The 24,125-nt window shown below is 38.3% G+C and overlaps 1 protein-coding gene across 2 annotated transcripts; it reads right to left on the reverse strand.

Moving 5' to 3' along the window:
• Window positions 1-4,889: 4,889 nt before the first annotated feature.
• LOC103702759 (transcription factor bHLH57-like) lies at window positions 4,890-7,393 on the reverse strand. Of its 2 annotated transcripts, none has more exons than XM_039126690.1 (4): window positions 6,983-7,393; window positions 6,000-6,641; window positions 5,415-5,909; window positions 4,890-5,291 (listed from the first exon to the last, which is right to left on the reverse strand). In XM_039126690.1, exons 1-4 carry the CDS (start codon window positions 7,061-7,063, stop codon window positions 5,205-5,207), a joined length of 1,305 nt encoding a protein of 434 aa, XP_038982618.1. In that variant the 5' UTR covers window positions 7,064-7,393; the 3' UTR covers window positions 4,890-5,204. The 2 variants fall into 2 exon arrangements, with proteins under 2 accessions (XP_038982618.1, XP_038982617.1); XM_039126689.1 differs by having other exon boundaries at window positions 6,000-6,647.
• Window positions 7,394-24,125: the final 16,732 nt, after the last annotated feature.

The raw sequence follows: 24,125 nt of genomic DNA on the forward strand, positions 1-24,125 counted from the left end.
TCATCATTGAAGGTGGTCACAAACCCCAAATCCGACAACTGACTTACCGAAATCAGATTTCGAGCCAGTTTGGGTACATGTCGCACATCTTTCAGAGTTAAAGTCATCCCACTTGATGTCTTTATCTGAGCATCTCCCTTCCCTACGATGTTGCAACTGTTTCCATCACCAAGATACACCTTGCCGTGATCACCTGCAACATAGTTTGAGATGATTGCCTTGTTTCCAGTAGCATGGAACGAGGCACCTGAGTCGACTATCCACGACTCCGGATGAATATCACAGGAAAGTATCAGGGCATCATCTTCACTTGCAGTTTCGGCTAAATTAGCACTTGCTTTAGTGTCAGAACCACCATTGTTCTTCGACACTTTGCAGTCTTTTCTCAAGTGACCCTTCTGCCCACAATTCCAGCACTTTCCAAGAGGTCTAGACTTGTTTCTAGACTTGGATCGTCCACCCCTATTTCTGTCTCCCTTCTTTGAAGTCCTTCCACGTTCTTCAAAAGCCAGCGCGTTCCCAGATGAACTTGCTGATGGATCCAGGGTTTTCCTTCGAGCCTCTTCACTCAGAATAAGAGCTACCACTTCATCAAACCTCGCTGTAGTCTTTCCCGAAGAATTACTAACAGCCGTGATAAAGCCTTCCCAACTTTCAGGCATCTGACCTAGAAGAGCCCACGCCTTCACCTCATCAGTGAACGTGATCTTCACAGATTCCAATTGGGCACATAGGGTATTGAATTCACTCAAATGTGAATGAACACTCCCACTGTCTCTCATCTTCAAAGTGAATAATCGTCGAATCAGGAATACCTTGTTCGCTCCTGTTGGCTCATCATACATGGAAGCCAGTGTGTCCATCAAATCTTTTGTAGTCTTTACTTTGGATATATTGGCGAGGATCTCCGATGCCAAGGACAAACGGATAGCGGCGAGCGCCTTCTTATCAAGACGCTCCCACTTCTCCGACGGCATGTCTGTCGGCTTCGCTTCTTCTCCGCCCAGTGGTAGATCCAGATCCTTTGAGAGCAAGTAATCTTCCATCTGCATCTTCCACACACCAAAGTTCTGTCCGTTGAATTTCTCTATCCTCAATCTTCCTTCGTCAGCCATTGGAACACAGGGAACGTTGCTCTGATACCAGTTGTTGCGCGATGCTTGAAAGCACTCACCCTTCGATCGTACTATTCCCTTTCTGGATCCAAACTGCGGAAAGACAAATCGAGAAGAAGAAGTAGTAGAGAATAAAATCAAACAATCACAAAGACAATAATTTTACGTGGTTCACCCAATACGGGTTACGTCCACGGAGGCCACACACACAGATTTCAATATATTCAGCAAGGGTTACAATGATCTCTCTTCCTGTTGGAGATTGCACACCTAGGGCTTACAAGAGAGATAGGACTCCAAAAGAAACTCACTACGGCCGCTCTCATCTCACCTAGGGTTCACCAAAAAAACCTATTTATAGGTTTTCAACACATAAGGAAACTTCCCTACGAAAAACCCTAAGTCAAAAAAACCCATCTTGCCATCGTTTCAATCAATCCCGTGATCAGGAGTCGACTCCTCACTTTCAGGGGTCGACTCCTGATAAGTTCGAGTCGACTCGGACATCCTCGGGTCGACTCCAAGTATCAGCACCGAAACTGGCACGTTCTGTCTTTCTGAGAGAGTCGACTCCTGCAGGGTTGGAGTCGACTCCTGCAGGGCTGGAGTCGACTCCTGCAAGCAACCCAGAAAACTGCTCTCTGTTTCTTCACTGTGGCAGATGCGAGTCGACCCTCTCATCCCTGGGGTCGACTCAAGCTTCATAGGAGTCGACTCCAGCTCTGCAGGAGTCGACTCCATTCAGTTGGCACAGACTTTTTCAAGCAAACTTGAGCCGAATTCAATTTGCAGTCGTTTCGAGTTTCGAGGCACATTTTTCTCAACATTTGAATGCATAGTTGGGCCTTGGAATGTTAGCAACTTGGTTTTGCAGCATCGCATAAGATGACAATGCATAAAAGGTGGGCATGGTGCCAAAAGAAAGGTGTTTGCATAAGAAATATAAAATATATAAATAAATCTACTTCATTCCAAAAGCTTAAACTGATAAGATGAGGTAGATTTATTTATATATTTTATATTTTCTTACATTTCTTCTCACATATGGGCTGGACTTTTTTTTAATGGGTGAGCCCAACAACATCAGAACTTTGTAGTTAAGCGTGCTTGGACAAGAATAGTGATAGAATGAGGTAGATTTATTTATATATTTTATATTTTCTTACACAAGATTCAGAGTTTTGGGTATGGGATTTTTCAAACTCAAGCCCGACATAATAAGACTTCAAGTCTAAGTTCAGAATCCGAATCCAATCCGATAGCTTATTAAGATTGTTTTTCATACTCAAACCCTATATTCAAGATTTGTTTTAGATTGGATTCATGGGTTAACGATATCCTTTGACACCCTTAGATGTTTTAAACTCCTACAAAGCTAGAAAATTAGCCCAAAAAACTAGAAAACACCGATAATGTTTTAGTCATGAGTTTGGATAATTTTGGTTCAGGTTATAACCATCAAGGAAATTTGAGGAAACATGCTCATAAAGCAGTTTTGATAGTTCTTCACAAGAGGGTAATATGGGAGAGGATGCATAAACACTAAGAAGCAACTTTCTTTTTTCTTTTTTAATAAGCAAATAATTAGGGGATGTCTTTCCTTCTCTATCTCCTTGTAAGGGTTTTTTCTATAATATGCATCTTAACGAGATGTGTTTAGCTTTTTTTTTTTGGAAGAAATAAAAGACGTGCAACAATAAAAAATAAAAATATCATCGATCATATTTTAATTTTTTAGAAAACCTTATTGCATTTTCTTCCATGTCGATCCGATATTTCGTTAACTAACTAATGAAGCCCAAAAGTTGAAGTTGGTGTTAACAATATATATCAAGCTTAACACTGTCATCCTCATGGACGGTCTACTATGCACTTCAAGGGACCATATTGAAAGGATTCAAATATTTGGCATGCAGGATTTGAACTCATAATTTTCAGCAACCTCGATTTTGATACTACAGTAACTAATCAATCAACCCTAAAAGCTTAAGCTGATAAGAAAAAGATCGATAATGTATATCATCCTAAACACTTTTATTTGCTTGCTTCCATAATGATTGTAAGGCTCCAATAATTAATTATCCCATTTTTTGAGATTGTAAATTTTTGTTACTAGATTGTTTATTCAAATTCTTTTCCGGAAGAATTTCTATTGAAATGATGAGCATATTCTTTATATCAAAATTTCCTTTTTCTTTGGAAGTGTATCAATGATAGTAATGATCTCAATATTCTTTTCTCATTTAGATTGGACTGCAGCATCCACCTACTTTTCCTTTTTTTTCATTTTTCTTTGACGAGAAAGCTTGCTTTATATGTAATAGATGGCAACTTTGTTCATATATGCCAAAAAGTGAAAAAAAGGCAATCAAGAATCAAACCCTTGATGATTGCCTTTTAACATTTGGGCTTTGTTGATTAAGCTTTTAAATCAACCTTTCATCTTTGATGATCATTTTATTTTTAGTCTCTAGTATGTGTGTAGGGATAGCAGGATTCCACTTGAAAAACAAAGCTAGACTCCTAGAGCATAGACTAAACATCAAGGATAAGTCTGGTTGCAAGAAAGATTGCATAAAAAATTATTTTTAAAAACTGCTTTTTTATTTTCTTTTTATAAACATTGAAAACTTATGCTACATGTCTGAATAAAAAATTTTATTTTTATATTCTTTAAACTGATTTTAATGTGACCAATGCCGGTTCTATCCTCCCTAAAGCAACATTAATTTTAAATGTGATCAATATAGAGCTCTATCAAAGAATTCTCATGATCCAATAGCCTACAAAAAGGCCTATTGCTCTTGCCTACCTTCAACAGAGGGAAGCCCAAACAAGTTTGCCGGATAATTCGAGAGGAGCGTGCGGACCGCTTGCTTCGCCAAGAACAACTATTGGTTGTAGCAATTTTGATCAACAAGAAGAGGAATAGTTTGCTAGAAAATTTCTCGGTTTCAAGTGGTATTGCCTTATTTTATGGATGGTGTTCTCAGTATCGTTTTCTTTAAGGAGAGAAGGAATCGAGGGGTATAGTTTTGGGCAAGACCGTTTGGCTCGAGCAAAGAGATGCATTCAGCGAAGAACTGCGAGAGGAGAAACCCTCGTGCTAACGATTAGGGGTGACCTAGAAAACAGTTTAATATTTTTGCAATAAATCAACGGCCATGTCCTACTTGAATCGAAGAACCAAAAAATGGTTACGATCATCTCATGATAGGCAACTCAGGCAAGGACTTCCACATCATGCTGGAGAAAGCCAAACATAACACTAAGAAAACCTAAAAACCAACAGAATAAAAGATAAATTATGTTCTCGTTTGTCCGAATTACATAAATATTTTTAAATAATTTTGTAATTTAAAATTTTGAAATATTTTTTCAATTTTTAAGTATGATTTAATATTGCCATTCCGGCGTCAATTTTTGATGTGGGCGATGATATGGTATAAGTATTAAAAATTTTATTTTAATATTATGGTAAATGAATGATGATATGATATTCAAAAATTGAATACTTTTTGATGAGAAATTTTACTATAGCTTCGGTCTGCATCATCAAGATAAAATTTTACAATGCCAGAAATAGGTTGAAAAAAACTGCAGAGGCTACATGGAACCACACTTGAAAAAGTAAAAAATCTAATTAATCTATAAAAATAGTTTTAAAATATTTTTGAAATTTGATGGACAAAAAAATATAATTTATCATAGAATAAATTAGAATAATATAAAATAAACAACCGTGAGCATCATCAGTAATCATAAGAGTAGAAATTCAACCCCTGCAATCTCAAAAGGCGCATCCATTACTTTCGAGAAGAGGGAAAAGAGAGGGGGGAAGGAAAAAAAAAAAAAACTCAGAGAGACTGACATTTCCAAGGATGGATCTAAACAGTACAAAATCCTATCACCTCTCCGGTCTTCAGAGAGCAGGAAAAAGCTGCTGCCCCGCTCTGCTCCCTGGATGCTAACCCCTCCGCAGACCGCAGTGCAGCAACAGTAGCAATGGCGTTAGCCTTGGACCACCTTAAACCCTTAGCCCATGTCATCATCTCTCTCCAAGATCATGACAACAAGACCCAGCCAGCGTCATCGGGAGGCGTTGATGTAGCCGAATATCTGGTGCACCGCCGTTGCAATCTCGTCCGCCGATCCAAGCTTGCACTCCTCCTCCATCTGTGTTTTTGTTTCGTTTAACCATTAGATTACGGATAAAATATCTCAGCATTAGTTCTTAAATAAAAGAAAGCTTAAGCTTATTTAGTTTTGAAGGCTGGTGAAAGAACTTTTATTACTAACTTTGAGGTTAAGGGAGTAGAGGATGGAGGAGGGGTCGAGGGAGGTGATGTTGAGGTGGAGGACAGAGAGGCGGAGCTCCTCCAGGGCGGCGATGGCTTGCACCAGCTGCCCCGCCTGCCGCCGCCCCACCACCTTCAGATTCACGTGCCCTTGCAACACAATCGCCTCCACGTCCACCCCTTCCTTCGCCGCCGGCGATTCCTCGCCGTCCTCCTCCTCCTTGGCGCGCCGACACGGCTGCTGGGACTGCGAGTAGCTCGTGTACTGCGGCGAGATGAAGAAGCCCTCCAGCGACGCAGCGGTGGCCGGCGCCGCTGCGGGGCAACCTTCCTCCTCGCTTGTGGATCTCGAGAGGGTCGTGCATGAAGAGGAGGCGGCGGAGGACGTGCTGGCGGCCGACGTGCGCTGCCGCTTCTTGGCCAGGAGCAAGACGAGGAGCTGCTCGAGCTCCTTGACGAAGTCGATGGCTCCACCGATGATGGAGGCTTGGTCCCCCTGCTCCCGAACGCAATGCCGTGAAATCAGGACCCCGTCCGGTTAGAAAGATGGATGGAATTGGAAGGAGATGTGAGGGAGAGAGCGTACTCGTGGGACGAAGGAGGGGGGTATGAGGGCGCGGAGGGCGGCGAGGTGGTCGTTCATCAGCCGCCGGCGGTTGCGCTCCACCGCGATGTGCGCCATCCGCTGGCTCTCCGCCTCCTCCGTGCTCTTCGTCGAGGCCGCCGACGCCGTCCGCAAGCGCTTCCTCTTCTTCCGCTCCCTCGACCCCGCCGGCGCGGCCGCCGCCGTAGATCTGGTGGTTCCAGAGGGGAGTTGGAGGTGGTGACTGGGTTCGTGGCCGTCAACTCCTTTGGCGTCGGACTGGGACTCGGAGGCGTGGGTGACGCAGCTCTCCAGCTGTTCCGCGGCCCGGGAGGAGTCAATCTCGGCCATCCGCTTTTTATCGCCGTGGCTCTGGAGGCGTAGGAGGAGCTGGAAGTTGGATTCCGGTGGGAAGGAGGTGAAAAGCGCTTGCTGGTGCTGTTGCTGGACGACTTGCAGGTGGAGTTGCTGCTCTTCCTGTTCTTCCGTCTCCTCCTCTGCTTGCATTGCGCTCTGGAGCAGTTGGAGGAAGGGCGTGTGGTGGTAATGGCCTCGAATTAGGCTTCCATAGCTCATTTCGGTAACAGAACTCGGGCTCCGGACTTTCGGTTCCAAGCAATCCGAGCTCATCTCTTCTCCAATCAACTGTATCTTTTACCAAGACGTTAACCAGGAGAGAAAAAAAGAACAGTTAAAATGGACAAAGTTGGGCAAGAATTTTGTCTAATAAACTGAATTTTCAGACATAGCAGCTCCCTCTCACCCAGGAAGAAAAGTGCAATTGAGTGCAAAAAGAATACAAACAAAGAAAAGCAGGGTCTATCCCTTTCTTCTACTACATGAAACTTTCCCATATATCACTTGCATTGCATTAAATGAAATCTCAGAAGAGGCAGTGAACACCCCACATCTCTTGCATCCTGGGGTCTTAACAAAGAGAGGAAACATTAAGAAGGGCAGAGTGGGGTATTAAATTGAGAACATACAAAGGTGTTAATGCGTCCTTGAACCTCTTCATTGGAGTTGGGAAGTACCTCTGACTCGCTTCTTCTTTGAAAACTCTCCATCGGTTACTTCTCTTTCACGAAACAGATAAAAAAGGGGCTTCTTAAATTCCCTCAGCATCCACTCGGAGAGATAAATATGGACGCAAAGAAAGGCTGCAGAGGGGGCAAATCAACACTAGCTACTCTGCTCCTTCCCTGCTTCCTTTCTTCCTTGCATGCCTGCATTATTGAGACTCGGTTGGCCTGCTCTCTCTACAAGTTACAGTCTAATACTATAGCCATAGAAGAGAGGGAAACAAAAAAACAAAAAAGGTTAAGAAAGGGAGGTAGAGAGGCTTGAGATGGAGAGAGATAAGAAAGCAATGGAAATTAGGAAGCGGCGAGTGTGGTGAGAAATGGGAACAGGGAATAGGTAAGAGCTTACAGTTTAAACTTTAAAGCATATAGTGGAGTATCTGAAAAATAGTTTGGACGAAAATATGGAGGCAAAACATGGACTTGGGACCAGGGGAAGGGGTCGGATAAAGACCAGGGGCTATTCGTTAGGGGTGGGGGCCTGCCTGGTTTGCAAGCTCCTATCTATCTTCGTCCGATGCCAGATTTTTATTAAAAAAATATAAAATATATAAATAAATCTATTTTTAGGACAAGTGGTAATTTTAATAGCAGATTACTCAATTAAAAAAAAATCCGACTCATATATAAAGAAGAATATAAAAAAATATAAAATATATAAATAAATCTGTTTCATCGCATAAGTTTAAGTTTTCCGGATAAGCGGTGATTTTAATAGTTTTCTCCCTAGTTTTCTTTCTTACACCTGCAAAGTGCAAACATATATATCAAAGCGACGACAAGAAGTTTTGGAGTCACTGCAAGAAGCATGAGAGGGAAACAAGCAATTATTGAGAAATACTAGCAAGGAATGAGAGGAAAGACATTTGCGGTAATCCCCACTACGTTGCTCTTTTCAGCTTGTGGACTCATTTTGTTTCTCGAGCAAGAGAATCTTTTGGGGGGATAGATGGCAGGCAGTGTTTTGGAAGTTTGGAGACCATGGATGAAGGTTTAACGTAATTTATGTCACAGAGATAACGAAGGATTTTAAGAGCTGAGCTCGAGCTCAAATTCAGCCCGTACTGTGATCAGGTCAAGCCCGTGGTCGAATAAATGAACATCAAACGCAACTTCAAACCAGTGTTTTGAAGACCCCGGGGTGAGTCGACCCGGTCAACCCGCCACTCGCTGGGCTTCGCGGGTCGGACCAAATGAGAAACCCGGGTACTATAAGAACTGGCCAACTTGTTGACCCTCTCGCCGGTGATCTTCATCCAGTAGGAGCCACTTTCTTCGTCGACTGCATCTCGGATCTAACAAGGTGATGAAGAGCATGCGAGACCAGTGAAAAATCCAGGAAGAGATATATGAGAAGATTGCCCTCTAATAGGGTCACCGGTCGGGTCGGGTCAGTCATCCAGCACAAAATACCGATCGGGTCGGGTCAGTACACTTAAAAAAAAACAGTATCAAACTGATTTCTCTATACCAAGCAAAACTCAAAATGTTCATAAACAATACATTTAACAGTGATGAGAACTTGAAGTCTCATAAGCTCTGATCTTGTCATGATCTAATGAGCCTGCAAAGGACTTGCTTAATTTATAGTTTTAGGTGGTTAGGAATATGTGTAAGATATATGAGATTGTTTTGGACTCGAGCATCATATCTTAATCTATTATTCTTCATTAAGACTCTTATATTGAGTACTTACGAAAAATATATAGATGGATTATTATTTATAAATATTAGTTAAACTAATAGATTATATGTCTTATCTAAAAAAATTGAACTCAATTGGATAAAAAAGATTTAAAGACGAGCTACTCATCGATGACTAGTTCATTTGGCATTCTCACGAATACGTGGAAGGCGAACTCAACAATGGAAATGGAATCCCAGGGAAAGAGTCGAGGCTTAAGGTGGCCACACCAAGTTTTTGATGGCAGTACTCGAATTCCAGCGGCCCAATGAGATCGTTCCCTTTCTATACTTCAGCTCCTAACTACCAAAATTAACTCGTACGTAAGAATTGGATGTGACGTAAGCCCTCTCCAAAGGATTAAAATGGTTGTCAATTGTCATAGGACCGCTTCTATTTGGACTCGTTTGGTCCAAAAAAAATTTGTCTGGGCGTAGGTTTCTCGAAAGTAGCATTCAATAGAAATAAAATTTTTAATATTTATTAAAAAAATTTATGAGAGACGTAAGAAAACTATTTTTGTACTAGTTGGAAATTAAAATTATTTTCTAAAACTAGTCTTAAGCCACCAAAATTTATAGATAAAGTCTTTTCTTTATTAAGAGTATGCTCAACCAAATATAAACCACTATGAAATGTATCACTTTTCCATAATCAACCCAGTATGTCAGAATTATTTTTCTAAGCATCATATTATAAAATACCAACTTTATAAAAGAAATATTCTGATGAAAAAAAATTTATCGCGTAAACCAAATGGGCTCTTTCCCTCAAGAGGACTGCGGCCTCACAAACTGGTAATTATATCTCCATTTTGTTCTTGAGAAGATAATGTAAAAAATATAATGATCATTATTTTTATTATAAGAGATTGTTATAATATAAATAACGCTCTTTATATTTACTCGTACTTTCTTCCAGTAAAATGATTTTTTTTCATTTCAGTTTTTTCCCCCATAATTCTCTCCAATACAGTTCAAAGAAATATATTATTTCATCTAAGAAACAATGAGTGGAAGGATAACGCTTGTTATTTTTCTGACATTGTTCATTATTTTCTATTGTAGCCTCATTATAAAAGCGATTATTTCAATGATTAGTTTAATATTAAAATTTCAAAAATCATTTTTGAGATATATAATGGTTGTTATAATTGTTGTAACGGTTATAAATAACAATTTCGGTGGTGGAAAACCTTTGTTCCAAAGTGGAATTGGTAGGGAGTGGTCGTAACTAGGATGAGGTGTGGCATGCACACCATATATGCGGACAAATTGGAACCAGAAAAGCCGAATCTACTTGGATATGATAAAAATCTGTTTCTCAGGACTGTCGGATGATGGGTTCGTTCAGGTGGCTTTAAACTAGATTATGGAGCAAAATATCGTTCGGCCAATCTTCTCGGCATGCCAAAAAAATCTTTTGAGACCAAGAGAACTTAGAATCTTTTTAGCATGCCTAGATTTCCAAAGAATGGCTTCAGCTTTATGTAGTGGTGCAACATATTTGTTTGAAATATTCGTGTGATCATCAATTAGTTAAATTATCAAGTATAGTGTGAGAAAATATAAAATATATAAATAAATATACCTCATTCTACTAAAAATATTTCGCATGTTTGGCTCGCTTATTAAAAAGAAAGTCCAGCCCATATGCAAAGGAGAGTGTAAGAAAATATAAAATATATAAATAATATCTCATTCTACTAGCTTAAGCTTTTGGGACAAATGGTGATTTCAACATATAGCATACCAAAAAAAGACATACACCAGGAGTTCATCCTAAAAGCCTATCTATATCAGCTATAGATTGATGATAAGGCACATAAGAGAGACCAGAATGTGCTACGTTCTATGAATTGGAAAATGCTGTGTAAACATTTGTTCCCAAAATCTATCACACAATATATATAATCTTGTTGAAATAAATGATTCAATTCTAGATATTTTCAAGACAAGGTAAAATAAACTAGAGATGCGTCAGTCTAGACTCAAAGCCTACTTCAGGGAGAGAAAGAATGCGACTGCTAGGTACTGCCTAATGTACCTTTTTACACAACGTAGTTATGGTTGCATGTGTAATACTTCAAAACGATAGTAGATCAATATAGCTCTAGTCTAGATATATACTTTCATGACTAGGTGAAATGAATTAAAGATGCACCCGTCAAGACTCTAAACTCAAAGCCTCATGGAGTGGAAGGATGTGACACCTAGGAATATAGAGCCCAATAGACCTTTTTAATGCAATGTGGTCATGGTTCCATGTGTAATAATTCAAAATGATAGATCTGGTAATAAATAGCTCTTGTTACTCTAGCTTGAAGCTTAGAAGCCCTGTCAAAATTTTGAATTTGGTTGAGCTAACAATCCTACGTGGGCATCTTGACTGTTAGATGGGTCAGCTCAAGACAATAGAGTTTCTAAGATTCGGTGAGTAAAAATCCTAAATTGTGAGTGCAAATGTTGAATAAGCTTAGGTAGGACCTCATCTTCTCTAATGAAAGGACTTTCCTTCCCAATCTGAAAAAGAAAAAGAAAAGAAAAATACAGCCATGCATCTTTTTTTCTTGTGAGATATCCATGTTATTAAAGCATTTCTTGGTGCATACATATTTAAGACGGATTCCTTCAATAAAAGATATGTCGAAATGCAAAATATTCGTAGCTAGATAACAGATCTTGCCATGTTATATTGCTTTCAAATAAGAATAGTTGATTCAGCTTCAATCTCTTTAATCCAGAGAGCATATAAATTCAATTAAGCATTTTTCTATTATTTAGGCATCCAAGTTATAGTTTCGGAAGAGATACCGTGTACAGATTAATATTTTTGGCATAATCCTGCTGGTTTATGATATTTACGAGCAATATTTATTTTTTATAATTACCAGAATAATTTACTACTTGTAACAATGCCTTGATTTCGATTAGCATGCAGGAATTATAATTTAACCATATCTTAAGATTATACATGCATGAAAAGCGAATCTAAGAAGCTGACAAAACATTCTCAGTGGAAGAACAGCGAGGGCCGGAAGTAGGCAGTATCGTTTGGTTTCAAGGGCACTCAAAAACTTTGGGATACTTTTCCATCTTCTTCGAAATGGAGAGATTTTTTCAACTTTAAAATGGATCAGATAAAGAACCCTCGTCATTTCCTGCTACTTGGTTTCAGTCAATTATTACCCACCTTTTGACCACGGAAAACATATTCCCGAGGTCCGTCCTCCATAGACTCTGGCCTCATCTTTTTACTGCGTTCGCTCCGTTCAAAAGCTGCAGTAAAACCTCACGGTGGAACTGCGGAAAGTCCCACCAAAGGCTGCCGTAAAACGTCACGGTGGAGCTGTGAACAGGTGACCAAATGGCCTTCACAGTGCACGCCTGTGTTCATTAATCAAGGATGATACATTTATTACAAAGTCCAACGAAACAACGTCATACTGTCATGCACGAATTTTTATTTTTGCAAGCCAAACCATCCACCCCATGTAGCTCAGTAGCTGATTAGAAATATTATCAAGTTTATCATTGTTACCAGCAGAGTGCCGGGAGAAAACCTGAATGTGATGTTTGCCAACTTCACAGACAGAGACAGTGACTACTATAACATGGTAGAAAAGCTGGCTTTGCTCATGCCCACTATGCATCATAATTATTTTTTTTTCATGGTTTATAGGCCTACTTTGGTGTGCCATTTACTTCATGCAAATCTAACTGCATCCAACTTCAATATCTAATAGATTCAACCAAACACACTTATGGCCAGTTTAGGTTGGGCAGGCAATTCTTCTTTTAAAATCTCATGGAAAAATAAAGATACAATTGGATTATTCTAAGTCCAAATCCCACTCCATAGTTGATGGATTGCTTGGAATTTGGCTTCGGTATTGGTGTATTTTCTGGATCAAGAACCTCCTAGATACAACAAGAATTAATCAAATTCTATATTGCTGTTCTGTTCCTATGAATAAACAAACAACGTAGACACATTATAAAGCTTGGTCTGCCCAGGAGCGTAAATTCCGGCATAAATGGGGAAGGTTGGAGTTAGGGACAGAGTGATGCTAGACCTGCCCGATCTCAAAAAACTATAAAATACCTCTCAGGGAAAAAAGAAAATGTCATTATAATTAGCTATCTTATGAATATCCATTAGGTCAGTTTTCATTATGCTAATCTTAACAACGCTTATTGAGAAAACTTGGCTGGTTCACTGCATCTCCAACTTGAATCGATTCCTCTGCTCCAATTTCCAGTGAGATCTCCATGCACCAACTTGGGGCAAATCTCCAAGTTCGCAAGGTTGGAGTTCACCTGCTTGGTTTCTCAAGTTTCCAAGATAGTGGTATGAAGCTAGATGAGGAATAGTTGTTTTTTTTTTTTCTTTTTTTTTTGTAATCTGGATCTTGGGAAGCCAAAATTAAGTACTGTTCCTATGGTGATGCACCAAGATGCATGTTTGATGAATAGAGTTTATAGAATTGGCTGCATGCATGGCCATGTGTTGGATGCAATGTAGGCATGCATTAATTTCTCCTACGTAATATACAGGGTCCCGGGTCCTTTTGCATGGACCAACCGATTGCATGGACGCAGCCCCACTGCAATCACTGCGGCCACATGTGCTAACCTGAAACCAGCCTACAGTATTACTTGTTCAGATTCAATCATATCTTAACCGATCATTTTTATATTATTATTGGTTGAAGGGCACAGATTGAAACTAGTCCATCTCATGCAGACATCAAACAGCATGCATAACAATTTTCTTAATGTTATTCTAATATTAGCTTGGCCGCCTATTGCTATAAAAATAACATTAAAATGTACAAAGATAAAAATACTACTTGTTATAAAATCTTGACTCTTCATCTTCATCTCTAGATGGATATTCATCTGAATTCATCCATGACTATTCAACTTCTCGTAACCCTCCAATTTCTTCATTAATGATGAATTAATGTATTTATGGCTTTTAATCTTATGGCCTTTGATCTTTCTCCTTTGGCCTATAAATAGATGATATGTAATCTTGTATCGAGTGGTGAAAAGTAAGAAAGAATAAAAGAGCCATTTATATCTCATGCTCTCTTGTGTTTTCTTTCTCTTTATTTTCTAATGCTTTATTACTTTTACTTTTAGTTTCATATCACTACTTAATATATAGCACCATAAAACTGTTTTTAAGAAAATCCCTTGATCTCTCTATTTAGGGGGACAATTGGTGCTATGGTTTGTCATAGAAAATATAGATAGACTAGGATTTTATTTTTGTGTTATCAACCATGCCAAGTATAATTTTTTAGGTGAAACATCAGCTCTCCTGATGCTGGGTAGTGGAAACAATCAGCAGGTAGATTTATGTGTAATTCTGTTTTACTCCAAAAAAAAAGAGTGATGCTGATATTGCTCTAAGGGTATATAGGAATGTTCTTTGGACGGATCAGGCGCAATTAGCGAAAAAATCGAAATCTAAATCTATTACCGCTCGCTGAAATCTAAATTGTATTCGAATAATTTTTGAAATAAAAAAATATAAACTGCCATTAAAAAAACAAACCGCAAAGCCAAAACTATATATTTTTTTATTTATTTTAAACTTTTCATATATAAATAACCAAGTTAAGTAGATTATGGAGCTAGAATTATCTCATAGTTATTTTTAATAAAATTAATAATTTAGATTTATACAAAATATAAAAAATTATTAATGATATTAAATATCAAATATGTTGAGATTTGAATTTAGTTTAAGGTTGAGTTTCGAATTGAGAGATTACTAAAATCACAAAACCAAACAATTAATTTTAAAATTTTAAATTTATCATTAGAAACATCTCTATTTAATTTTAATCAAAACTATCTAATTTAATTTTAAAAAATAAAAATATTTGGATACCACCTTCTTCCGCAACTCCGTCGAAATGGATACCTAGGAAATTAGCAGTCGCTACGCACTGTTGGAAGAATGATTCAAACTCAAGTTTCAGGTGTTATAGATTTTTTGGATGTTTAAATCGTGTCAAAGAGAACACCGAAGTTGGTTTCATGTAATGGGTTATAGCAGTTAGAAATCAGTTTATGTTTTTAGTTCAGTTTCTTTCTTATCAGTAAGTTTTTTTTTTAAACTGTGTGTGAAAGAGACGTCTCATATAGAACGGGTTATATATGTGGGTGTTGTGTTGTAAGTTTTTATGTATGAGAAGTTATTGAATCACTCTCCTCAAGCCATTTTGTTTTTCGGAATTTTTTGTGTGTTCCTTCCTCTTGTTGTTGGATTCATTATGGTTTAGATCCCTTCAAATTGGTATCAGAGCGAGGTTTTGAAGTAAGGAGAAAGGAGTTCAGTGCTTGTTTATCATCAAAACTGGTGATTGTTTGAAGATGGCAGTGAACACGGGGTCAATCAGCATTTCTTCCCAAATGCTACCAGTTCTCAAAACTGAGAACTATGAATCTTGGAGTTTGAAAATGAAGACATTTTTCATGTCAAATGAACTTTGGACCTTGGTGGAGAGTGGATTCAGTGAAGATGAAGAAAGGTTGATTGCTGCTCAAAGAACGGAATTGAGGAAAAACAGAAAAAAGGATAGCAAGGCTTTGTTCTTCATTCAAACTGTTGTGGATGAAGAAATTTTTTCCAAAATCATGGGGGCAATGAGATCAAAGAATGCATGGGATATTTTGAAGGATGAGTTTAAAGGTTCAGACAAGATGATCACAGTGAGGATTCAAACTCTTCGAAGGGAGTTTGAATCTCTTTTGATGAAGAACACTGAATCAGTCCAAGAATTTTCTACCCGGGTGAGTCTGATCATCAATCAGGCTAGATCTTTGGGTGAAAATATGTCAGATCAGATGGTTGTGGAGAAGGTGTTGAGAAGCTTACCTCCTAAATTCGATCATGTGGTGGCTGCAATTGAAGAGTCAAAAGATTTGTCACAGCTTTCCTTCAGTTGTTTGATTGGTTCCCTTAAAGCACACGAGCAGCGGCTGAACACAAGAGTGGAAGTAGTCACTGAACAAGTATTTCAAATGAATTTAAGTGAGAAAGAAGGCAGCAAAAGAGTATCAGATGGAAGACCGTTCAAACCTGGAAGAGGTTCTGGTTGTGGCTATAACACTAGAGAAAGATTCAGAGGTGGAAGAGGCCGTGGCAGATTTTCTGGGAGAGGATTCAGCAAGCAATCCGGTCATAATTTTCAACAAAATTCTGGTAACAACTATCAAAACCCCTTTAAGTGTCATAACTGTGGCAAGTATGGTCATTTAAAAGCCTTTTGTTGGAATAAAATCAACAATCAGGCTAACTATTCTGAAAATAAATCTGAGAAGGGTGAAGGGACAAGAAGTGAATCTGTATTTATGACTTGTTCTTCATCCATTGATCAAAGTAATGAAATCTAGTTTCTGGATAGTAGTTGTAGCAATCACATGACCGGAAACAAGATCCTATTTGTGAATTTAGATGAATTTGTGAAATCAGAAGTTAGAATGGGAGATAATAGGCAAGTTAAAGTGTTTGGTAAGGGGACAGTTTCAGTGAATATGAAAACAGAAACAAAACTGATTAGAGATGTGATGTTTGTACCAGGTTTGGCTCAAAATTTGATTAGTCTTGGTCAGTTAATTGATAAGGGTTATTATGTTGTATTTAATGATAATAACTGCCTGATTTACAAGAAAGGAAATCAACAACTAGTTGCTACCAGCAACCGGACTAAGAATAACTTGTTTCCCTTGTTCATGTCAGACCTGGGAACTAAAGCTTTAAGGGCTGAATGTTCCACTGATTACTCCCTTTGGCATAAGAGGTTTGGACACCTTAACATGAAAAGTTTAATGTATTTGGGGAAAAACAAACTCGTTTCAGGTTTGCCAGAAGATTTATGTGCAGATCATAAATTCTGTGAGGAGTGTATTTTTGGAAAACAAAATAGACTTCCATTTGGAAAGAACAAGGCATGGAGAGCTGAGTCTCCATTGCAATTGATCCATGCTGATCTTTGTGGACCAATGAGTGTGCCTTCACTTGGGAAGAGTTTATATTTTTTGATATTTGTTGATGATGCAACCCGGATGACCTGGGTCTATTTTCTAAAAGAAAAATCAGATGCTTTTGGCATGTTTCTCCAATTTAAAGCCTTTGTAGAGAAGCAATCCGGCTTTCCATTGAAGATTTTAAGGACTGATAGAGGTGGGGAGTTCACCTCTAATCAGTTCAGTCAGTTTTGCAAGAATCATGGCATTCACAGGCAACTTACAGCAGCCTATACTCCACAACAAAATGGAGTTTCAGAAAGAAAAAATCGTGTTATTGTTGAAAGAGCTAGATGCTTGCTGAAGGCAAGTGGCCTTTCTCAGTTTTTATGGGCAGAAGCAGTAGCCACTTCAGTGTATTTGTTAAATATGTCCCCCACAAAATCAGTCAATGGGAAGACTCCATTTCAGGCATGGTATGGTTTCAGGCCTAATGTTTCTCATTTTAAAATTTTTGGAAGCATAGCCTATGCACATGTACCTGCACAAAAGAGAAGAAAGCTTGATGACAAAGCAAAAAAATTTATTTTCATTGGACATGCCAATGAAACCAAGGGTTATAGGCTGCTTGATCCCATAACCAGAAAATTAGAAATCAGCAGGGATGTTGTGTTTAATGAAGAGACTTTTTGGAATTGGACTGAGAATCTGGTGTCTAAACCATTGAATGTGCATGAGAAGGAAGAGATCAATCTTCCTAGTATCAGTGGAGATAGAGTTTCAGAAGGGGGAAGAGTTTCAGACTCAAGTTTCAGTGGCGTGCCAAATGAAGTGTCATCCAAAAAATTTAGAAGCATTTCTAAAATTTATGAGACTTGTCAGTTAGTTTGTTTTTTAGTTGAGCCTATAAGCTTTGAAGAGGCTTCTAAGCATCAAGAATGGAGAAAAGCAATGGAGGATGAAATTGAAATGATTGTAAAAAATGAAACATGGGAACTAGTAGATCTGCCGGCTGATAAGAAGGAGATTGGTTTAAAATGGATCTAAAAAAACAAGTATAATGCAGATAGAACGTTGCAAAAACATAAAGCAAGGTTAGTTGTGAAGGGATATGCCCAAATGTCAGGTGTAGATTATTTTGAAACATTCTCACCTGTGGCAAGAATTGAAACCATCCGAACTATCCTAGCAGTGGCTGCTCAAAAATAATGGAGTGTGTTTCAGTTGGATGTAAAATCTGCTTTCTTGAATAGGGAGTTAGAAGAAGAAGTTTATGTGGAGCAGCTTGTGGGATTTGAAGTTTGTGGACATGAAGGAAAGGTTTACAAATTGAAGAAGGCCTTATATGGATTGAAACAGGCTCCAAGGGCCTGGTACAGCAGAATCTGCAAATATTTTAGTGGAAGAGGTTTTGAGGCTAGCAAGAGTGAACCTACACTCTTCAAAAAAATTTAAGAAGAAATCAGTTTAGTGTATTGTAAAACAGATGAACAGTTTGCTGATATATTTACCAAAGCTTTGCCTATTAAGCAGTTTAGTAAGCTCGGATCAATGTTAGGTTTACAGAGTTTGAATCAAGGGGGTGTGTTGGAAGAATGATTCAAACTCAAGTTTTAGGTGTTCTAGATTTTTCGAACACCGAAATTGATTTCGTGTAATGGATTATAACGGTTAGAAATCAGTTTATGTTTTTGGTTCTGTTTATTTCTTACCGGTAAGATTGCACCCCAGCCGGAGAGAGGCGATGGCACGGTGATAAGAGGGTGAAAAGATGGCCAGCTCTCCGTCCCCGCATGCTTTTGGTCCTGGAAAACAGAGCGTAGCAGGTAGGTCGGCCCTCATCTCCGGCTGCTCCCTGCGCAGTTGGTGGCGGGCACAAGCGTACGACGTCTGAGCTGAAGCTGTCCGGAGGTTTGACCTCGTAGGATGCTGTGAAGGCGGTGCATGTCACCGAAAAGCATCTGACAGGGATCGGACCAACACTGTGGAAGGCTGTCAGCTGCCTTCATGGAGCAGCTCAGGGCCGAGCCATTGCCTCGGCGTTTCGCTTCCGTTGCATGCGATGCAGGGCTCCAATGATGCCACACTCCTATTTGATTGATTCTTTTAAAATTATTAATTGACTGTTATGTAATGATAATAAGCTACATTGGGAAAAAGGGCAAAAAATGGTCTCTGTTTTTTTTTTCATACAATACAGCCAATAAAATTTAAAAATAAAATTGACAGAAAGAAGAAGAAGCATCTATTTGAAGGTTTTATGATTTCTATTTGACTGCAGTAGCTTAGAATAACTATCGAGGCGTTCATTATTTATTCATAAAAAATAATAAAATAGATATAGATGATGGCTTCGTGCTTGTGGCAGCCTATTGTAACTTTCCATTGAAATGGTTATATTTGTGTCATATGGAAGTTTTGATCTTCTTACGTGCTCTCTTATAATTGCTTTGTAAATATAGAACTTATTCTAAGACCTATACTTGCTTCATTCCCCCCCCCCCCCCCCCCCCCCCAATGAAATGCTGCCCATAATGACTAATATTTATGCTGGCATGTTTAGTTGAAATTATTTAAGAGCAAAATAATATTATAATCTATATTTGTTAATATAATTAAAAATAATGGCCAATAAAAGAATGAAAATATTATTTCGATAAATTATTCATGTTGAATAATATTTTTTCCTAGTTGCTTAAAAGATTATATATCATCATATTTACCTGAATAGTGCAAATCTATGCTATATACAAAAGTGAAGGTTTTGAAAAATTAGAGCATATTTTATCTTGATTCCATCTCTCATTTTTAATATGAAGAATACCCTTTCTATTTATCTTAAAAAATATATTAATTATCCCATTAACCTTGTCGTGCTACTATACGAGCACTCTCTCTCTCTCAAACAAATATGACTCTATACGTTCCTCTAATTTGGCTTCTAGATAGGTTAGTCCAGCAAATGTACATTATACAAGCCTCATTGCTAGTATTATTATTAAACAATCATATTTATTATTTACTTATTTATTTATTATTGTTAAGATGAAAAGATTAAATGCTCCATACAAAAAAAGAAAAATAAAACAAAATAATAACCAACCCATCTCAAAGACAACTTCCAAAGCATCGGCTTGTACTATTATCGACTTTTCTATCCGATTCCAGACGATTCAAGTAACTCGAGATCCTTCGAAAGCTCAATTAATCGAAATAGTGGGTAACCCACCAAGCTTGACCGAATGAGGTCTGGATGATCTAAATCATCGAGGATCATCTTAGGATAAGAATCATCGAGGATCATCCTAGGATAAGGATCATCGATGATCTAAGATCACCTTGGTGATCCCATTTGGGTTACCAAAAGCCACCTTAATGAGCTAAGAGAGTCAAACGATGAGGATGGTTTATTTGATCTGATAAAAAAACTTATTAAGGAGATGAAAACATTGACAAAGCATTCTAGGCTTAATGCTGATATAGATTTTCTTGGAGAGAGCAGCCTATAGGGATAGAACTAGAGAGTAGTGATAGATCATAGATGATTCAACACTTAATGCATAGTACTTATTTTTTTCTAACTTGTTCACTTGTTCAACACTTGTGTATGTTCCTGTTGAGACGTTTCAAACTGTTGTTTCTAGGGTCAATTATATATTTTGGGTGCGGCACTTGCATGCAAATTTTAGAAGTGCTAAATTCGAGAGCGAATTTTGGAGATGAACTCATATGACTTTCAAGCTACCATGCAGGAGATTCAACAATTTGATGAGAAGGAATGATAGTGGCTCACACAACAACCACCTAAATTGTAGTCAAGGCACGTCTTCAGCCTAAGAAGCAAGTCCAACATGTTGCTGAATAATATATGCAACTCCTTCAATAAGTATATAATTGATGCTCGAGACAAATCTATAATCACCTTTTTCGAGACTATAATAAGATTGTTGATGCAACAATTCCTAGATAAGAGAGAAGGCTTGGATAAATTTGTAGGTTCTCTTTGCCTCAAGATATATAAGAAGCTGGAGAGAGCTAAGTTAGAGGCCATGGATTACCATTGTATATGGGGAGGAGGGCAGAAGTTTGAAGTTGAGCATCATAATGAGTGATATATCGTAGACTTGGAGGAGAGTGCTTGCAGATGTAGGACATGGGATTTATAAGGTATCCCATGCTGCCATGCTGTGGTAGCAATTATATTTATTAGAAAGGAGGTAGAACACTTTGTTAGTGCTTGGTATAGCAAAGATACATTTGCTATGGCTTATGAGCATATCATTCAACCAGTTCCTAGCAGACAGTCTTGGAGAAGGACAAAATACCCCACTATTTCTCCTCCTCGACTAAGAGCTCCTCTAGGAAGACCCAAAAAGACAAAAAGAGAAGAAAAGGATAAGCCAAAGGATTCTGCTAGAATCAAAAGAAAGAGCATCTCTTTGGGATGCAGCAATTGCCAATAATGGGGCCCTAACTCTAGGACTTGAAAAGGCTCTAGAAGGAGAAGATAAAGAAGAAGGATCAGGGCATAAGATCTAGTCAAGCTAATAGCTAAAGTTGCAACAAAGGGAAGAGAGGATAGGTATTATATGCTCATGTTTCATTACTCAGCCACTACATCTCATATGTACTTATGCTTTAGCATTTTTCAGGTTCAGAATACTAGAAGACCATCAAAGAAGAAAATTGCAAGCTCTTAACCTTTATCCTCACAGCCAACAGCCTCCTAGCCCGCCTCCTCCCTGTCAGTAGCCTCCTAGCTTACTTGTTTCTAGCCAGCAGCCTCCTAGATTGCCTCCTCATAGCTTGCAACCTCCTAGCCTGCCTCCTCACAAAATGTGGAAGCACATTCACAACCATGATGTTCTCCATATATTTTTAGTGATATTGAGATACTTTTGGTTATGAATGTTTTAGTGAACATTGAGATACTTTTGGTTCAGTACATTTTTGGTATGATACCTTTAGTGATCATTTTTGGTGTTTATTGCAATCCTGTTTGTGTTTATTGTGAAACAATGTGAAACATTGTGATAAATTGTGATACATTGTGATATGTGATACAATGCGATACATTATGGTATAATTTGTTTTGACTCTGTTTTTGGATATTGTGTGCCAATATAATGATTCTTTTCTTTTGATTATGTATTATGTAAATTTTGATTTTGATTTGATTATTTTTGTATTGTATTGTTTGTGAAATAGCAGGTATTAGTGGATGATGTGCTAAGGGTTATATCTTATAATTTTGTTCTAAATTGCTCCATACCAATAGGTAATGTAATAGGTATCCGAGTGTAATCATGATGATATGTACCTAAAGTCAGCATCTACTAAGATATTTGTTTGTAAAATAACAGGTATCAATGGATGATGTATTAAGTGTTTTAATTATATTTTGATTCTTCTCTACTAGCCATTTTTAAATCATAAAAGGTGTGTCTGCAATATAGTAAAAGTGGAGGGGGTGTAACTGGAATGTAAGTAAAGTAGATGGCGTGCCAATGGAATAATTAGAAAGGTATAGAGAGTGTAACTGGAACAACTTTAAAGTTCAAGTTGTATTTTTACTTAATATTTGTATGCATTTCAGCTTGAAATGTGCTAGCCATTTGGAAGATGCTTGGGATCGAAAATCTTTGGGATACTTCTAATGCAGAAATTGGTCTAGTGAAACCATTTATTTAAGACAAAAATATCATTCTCATTACATAAATAGCTTAGATATTACAACATAAGTTGAGATTGGCCCCAAAAGAAAACATCCAACATGCATGAGACAAACTCCAAAACATCCAGCGTAGGACAGTCTTGAAACCACAAGCATTCAGCCTAGGATCCTTAACATATTTAAAACTGAGACACCATAAAATACAAAGCTATAACAACCCAGGATGCTGGCATACAAAAAACTGGGCCTAGGTTCCGTTGTAAGAGCCTGTTAATAATAATCTTGTCCCCTATATTTGAAGGTGGATCGTGCCAACAGAAGTAACCATAGGCCTCATTTACCTGGAACACCAAGTCGGGGCTGGAGATTCAATCCAAAAATCAGAGAATAAATATGAAAACAGAAAAATGGCAACACACTTCAGACATCCTGCATCTAATGGAATGCTGGCCAAGGTTTCTGACGGTCCATGAGGTTCTCAAAGGCAGCCTTATTCGATAATGACAAAAGTCGGCCGGCCAGGAGGATAAGAAAATGGAAGAACTTGATTGAGATGCTTCCATGGTCTCCCTCTCCGCACTCCTCTTTCTCCTCCCTGTTTGATTTAAAGTTTCTTAGGCACGAGCTACGGTTATTGGAGAGGAATCACTTGGGTCATAAGATACCACATATGTTTCAAAGCATCTCGGCAGCAGAACTTACACCCCACTAACAATTGATGCCAAGAATAGTTCGGTCATTATATAATTTTGTGCGACCCTGTGATGGTTGCATGATACCATTCTATTAATAAAGATGAATGATAGAACTATTTTATAATATTTAAAAAATTAGTTGAATATTTTTTAAAATAGATAAAACGTAAATGAGAGTACTCTAAAATTGAGAACCAATATTTGAATGACTCTGCATGAACAGAGCAGCGGCCACAAGCGCGTACAGCCTTTGGACGCTTCTCTCTGCAATGATAAGGATGGGAAGCGGCATTTCAACCATGCCATGCATGCAGATAAATGATGATTTACGGGCAATCACCAAGGGCAATTACTGGTCAGCGGAGTGACAAGAAAGAAAGGGCGAAGACGTACATGCTGTCAACGAGCTAGCAGCAGGTGGTTTGAGGTCGTGGTACGTTCTGTATAGGCTGGTTCAGAAAATTGGCGTTCTTCGATAAATTTTTGGAATCCGACGAAAGAACAGGAATACACAGAAATTTTTATATAAAAGTTATCAGAACATTGGATTTCTAGTTCATAAAAAAGATACCGATTTCTAGATGAATCCAATTTTACTATACTCTTGCACTGTCAGCCACCCTGAAAGATCTGACTTTCTGTCCTTTTAACCCTTTAGAAACTTCTATGATGGCGTATAAAATCCGTTTTACCTTTTTCATAACACACACACTCTCTCTCTCTCTCAAGCATGCACTCATAACATCCATCCATTTATTTTGAATTGATTGCTAAAATCAGTGTTCCTTTAAATCCCGAGGACTCGTTTGATTTGATGTAGGAAAAGGGTTTAAATAGGTTGGGATGTTTTCTTCGAGCAAGAAATGGAGATAACTTCCCATTTAATATCCCTCCATTTTAACAAAACATCTTTGCTACTCTTTACTACTCTATCCAGATTAAGTGGGTTAGATAAAGTGAAAGCAGCCATCATTTTTTTGGAAAGGCTCTTTTAGATTCTTATATGTCT

Source organism: Phoenix dactylifera, chromosome 5, assembly GCF_009389715.1.
Source record: "Phoenix dactylifera cultivar Barhee BC4 chromosome 5, palm_55x_up_171113_PBpolish2nd_filt_p, whole genome shotgun sequence".
Lineage (NCBI taxonomy): Eukaryota > Viridiplantae > Streptophyta > Magnoliopsida > Arecales > Arecaceae > Phoenix > Phoenix dactylifera.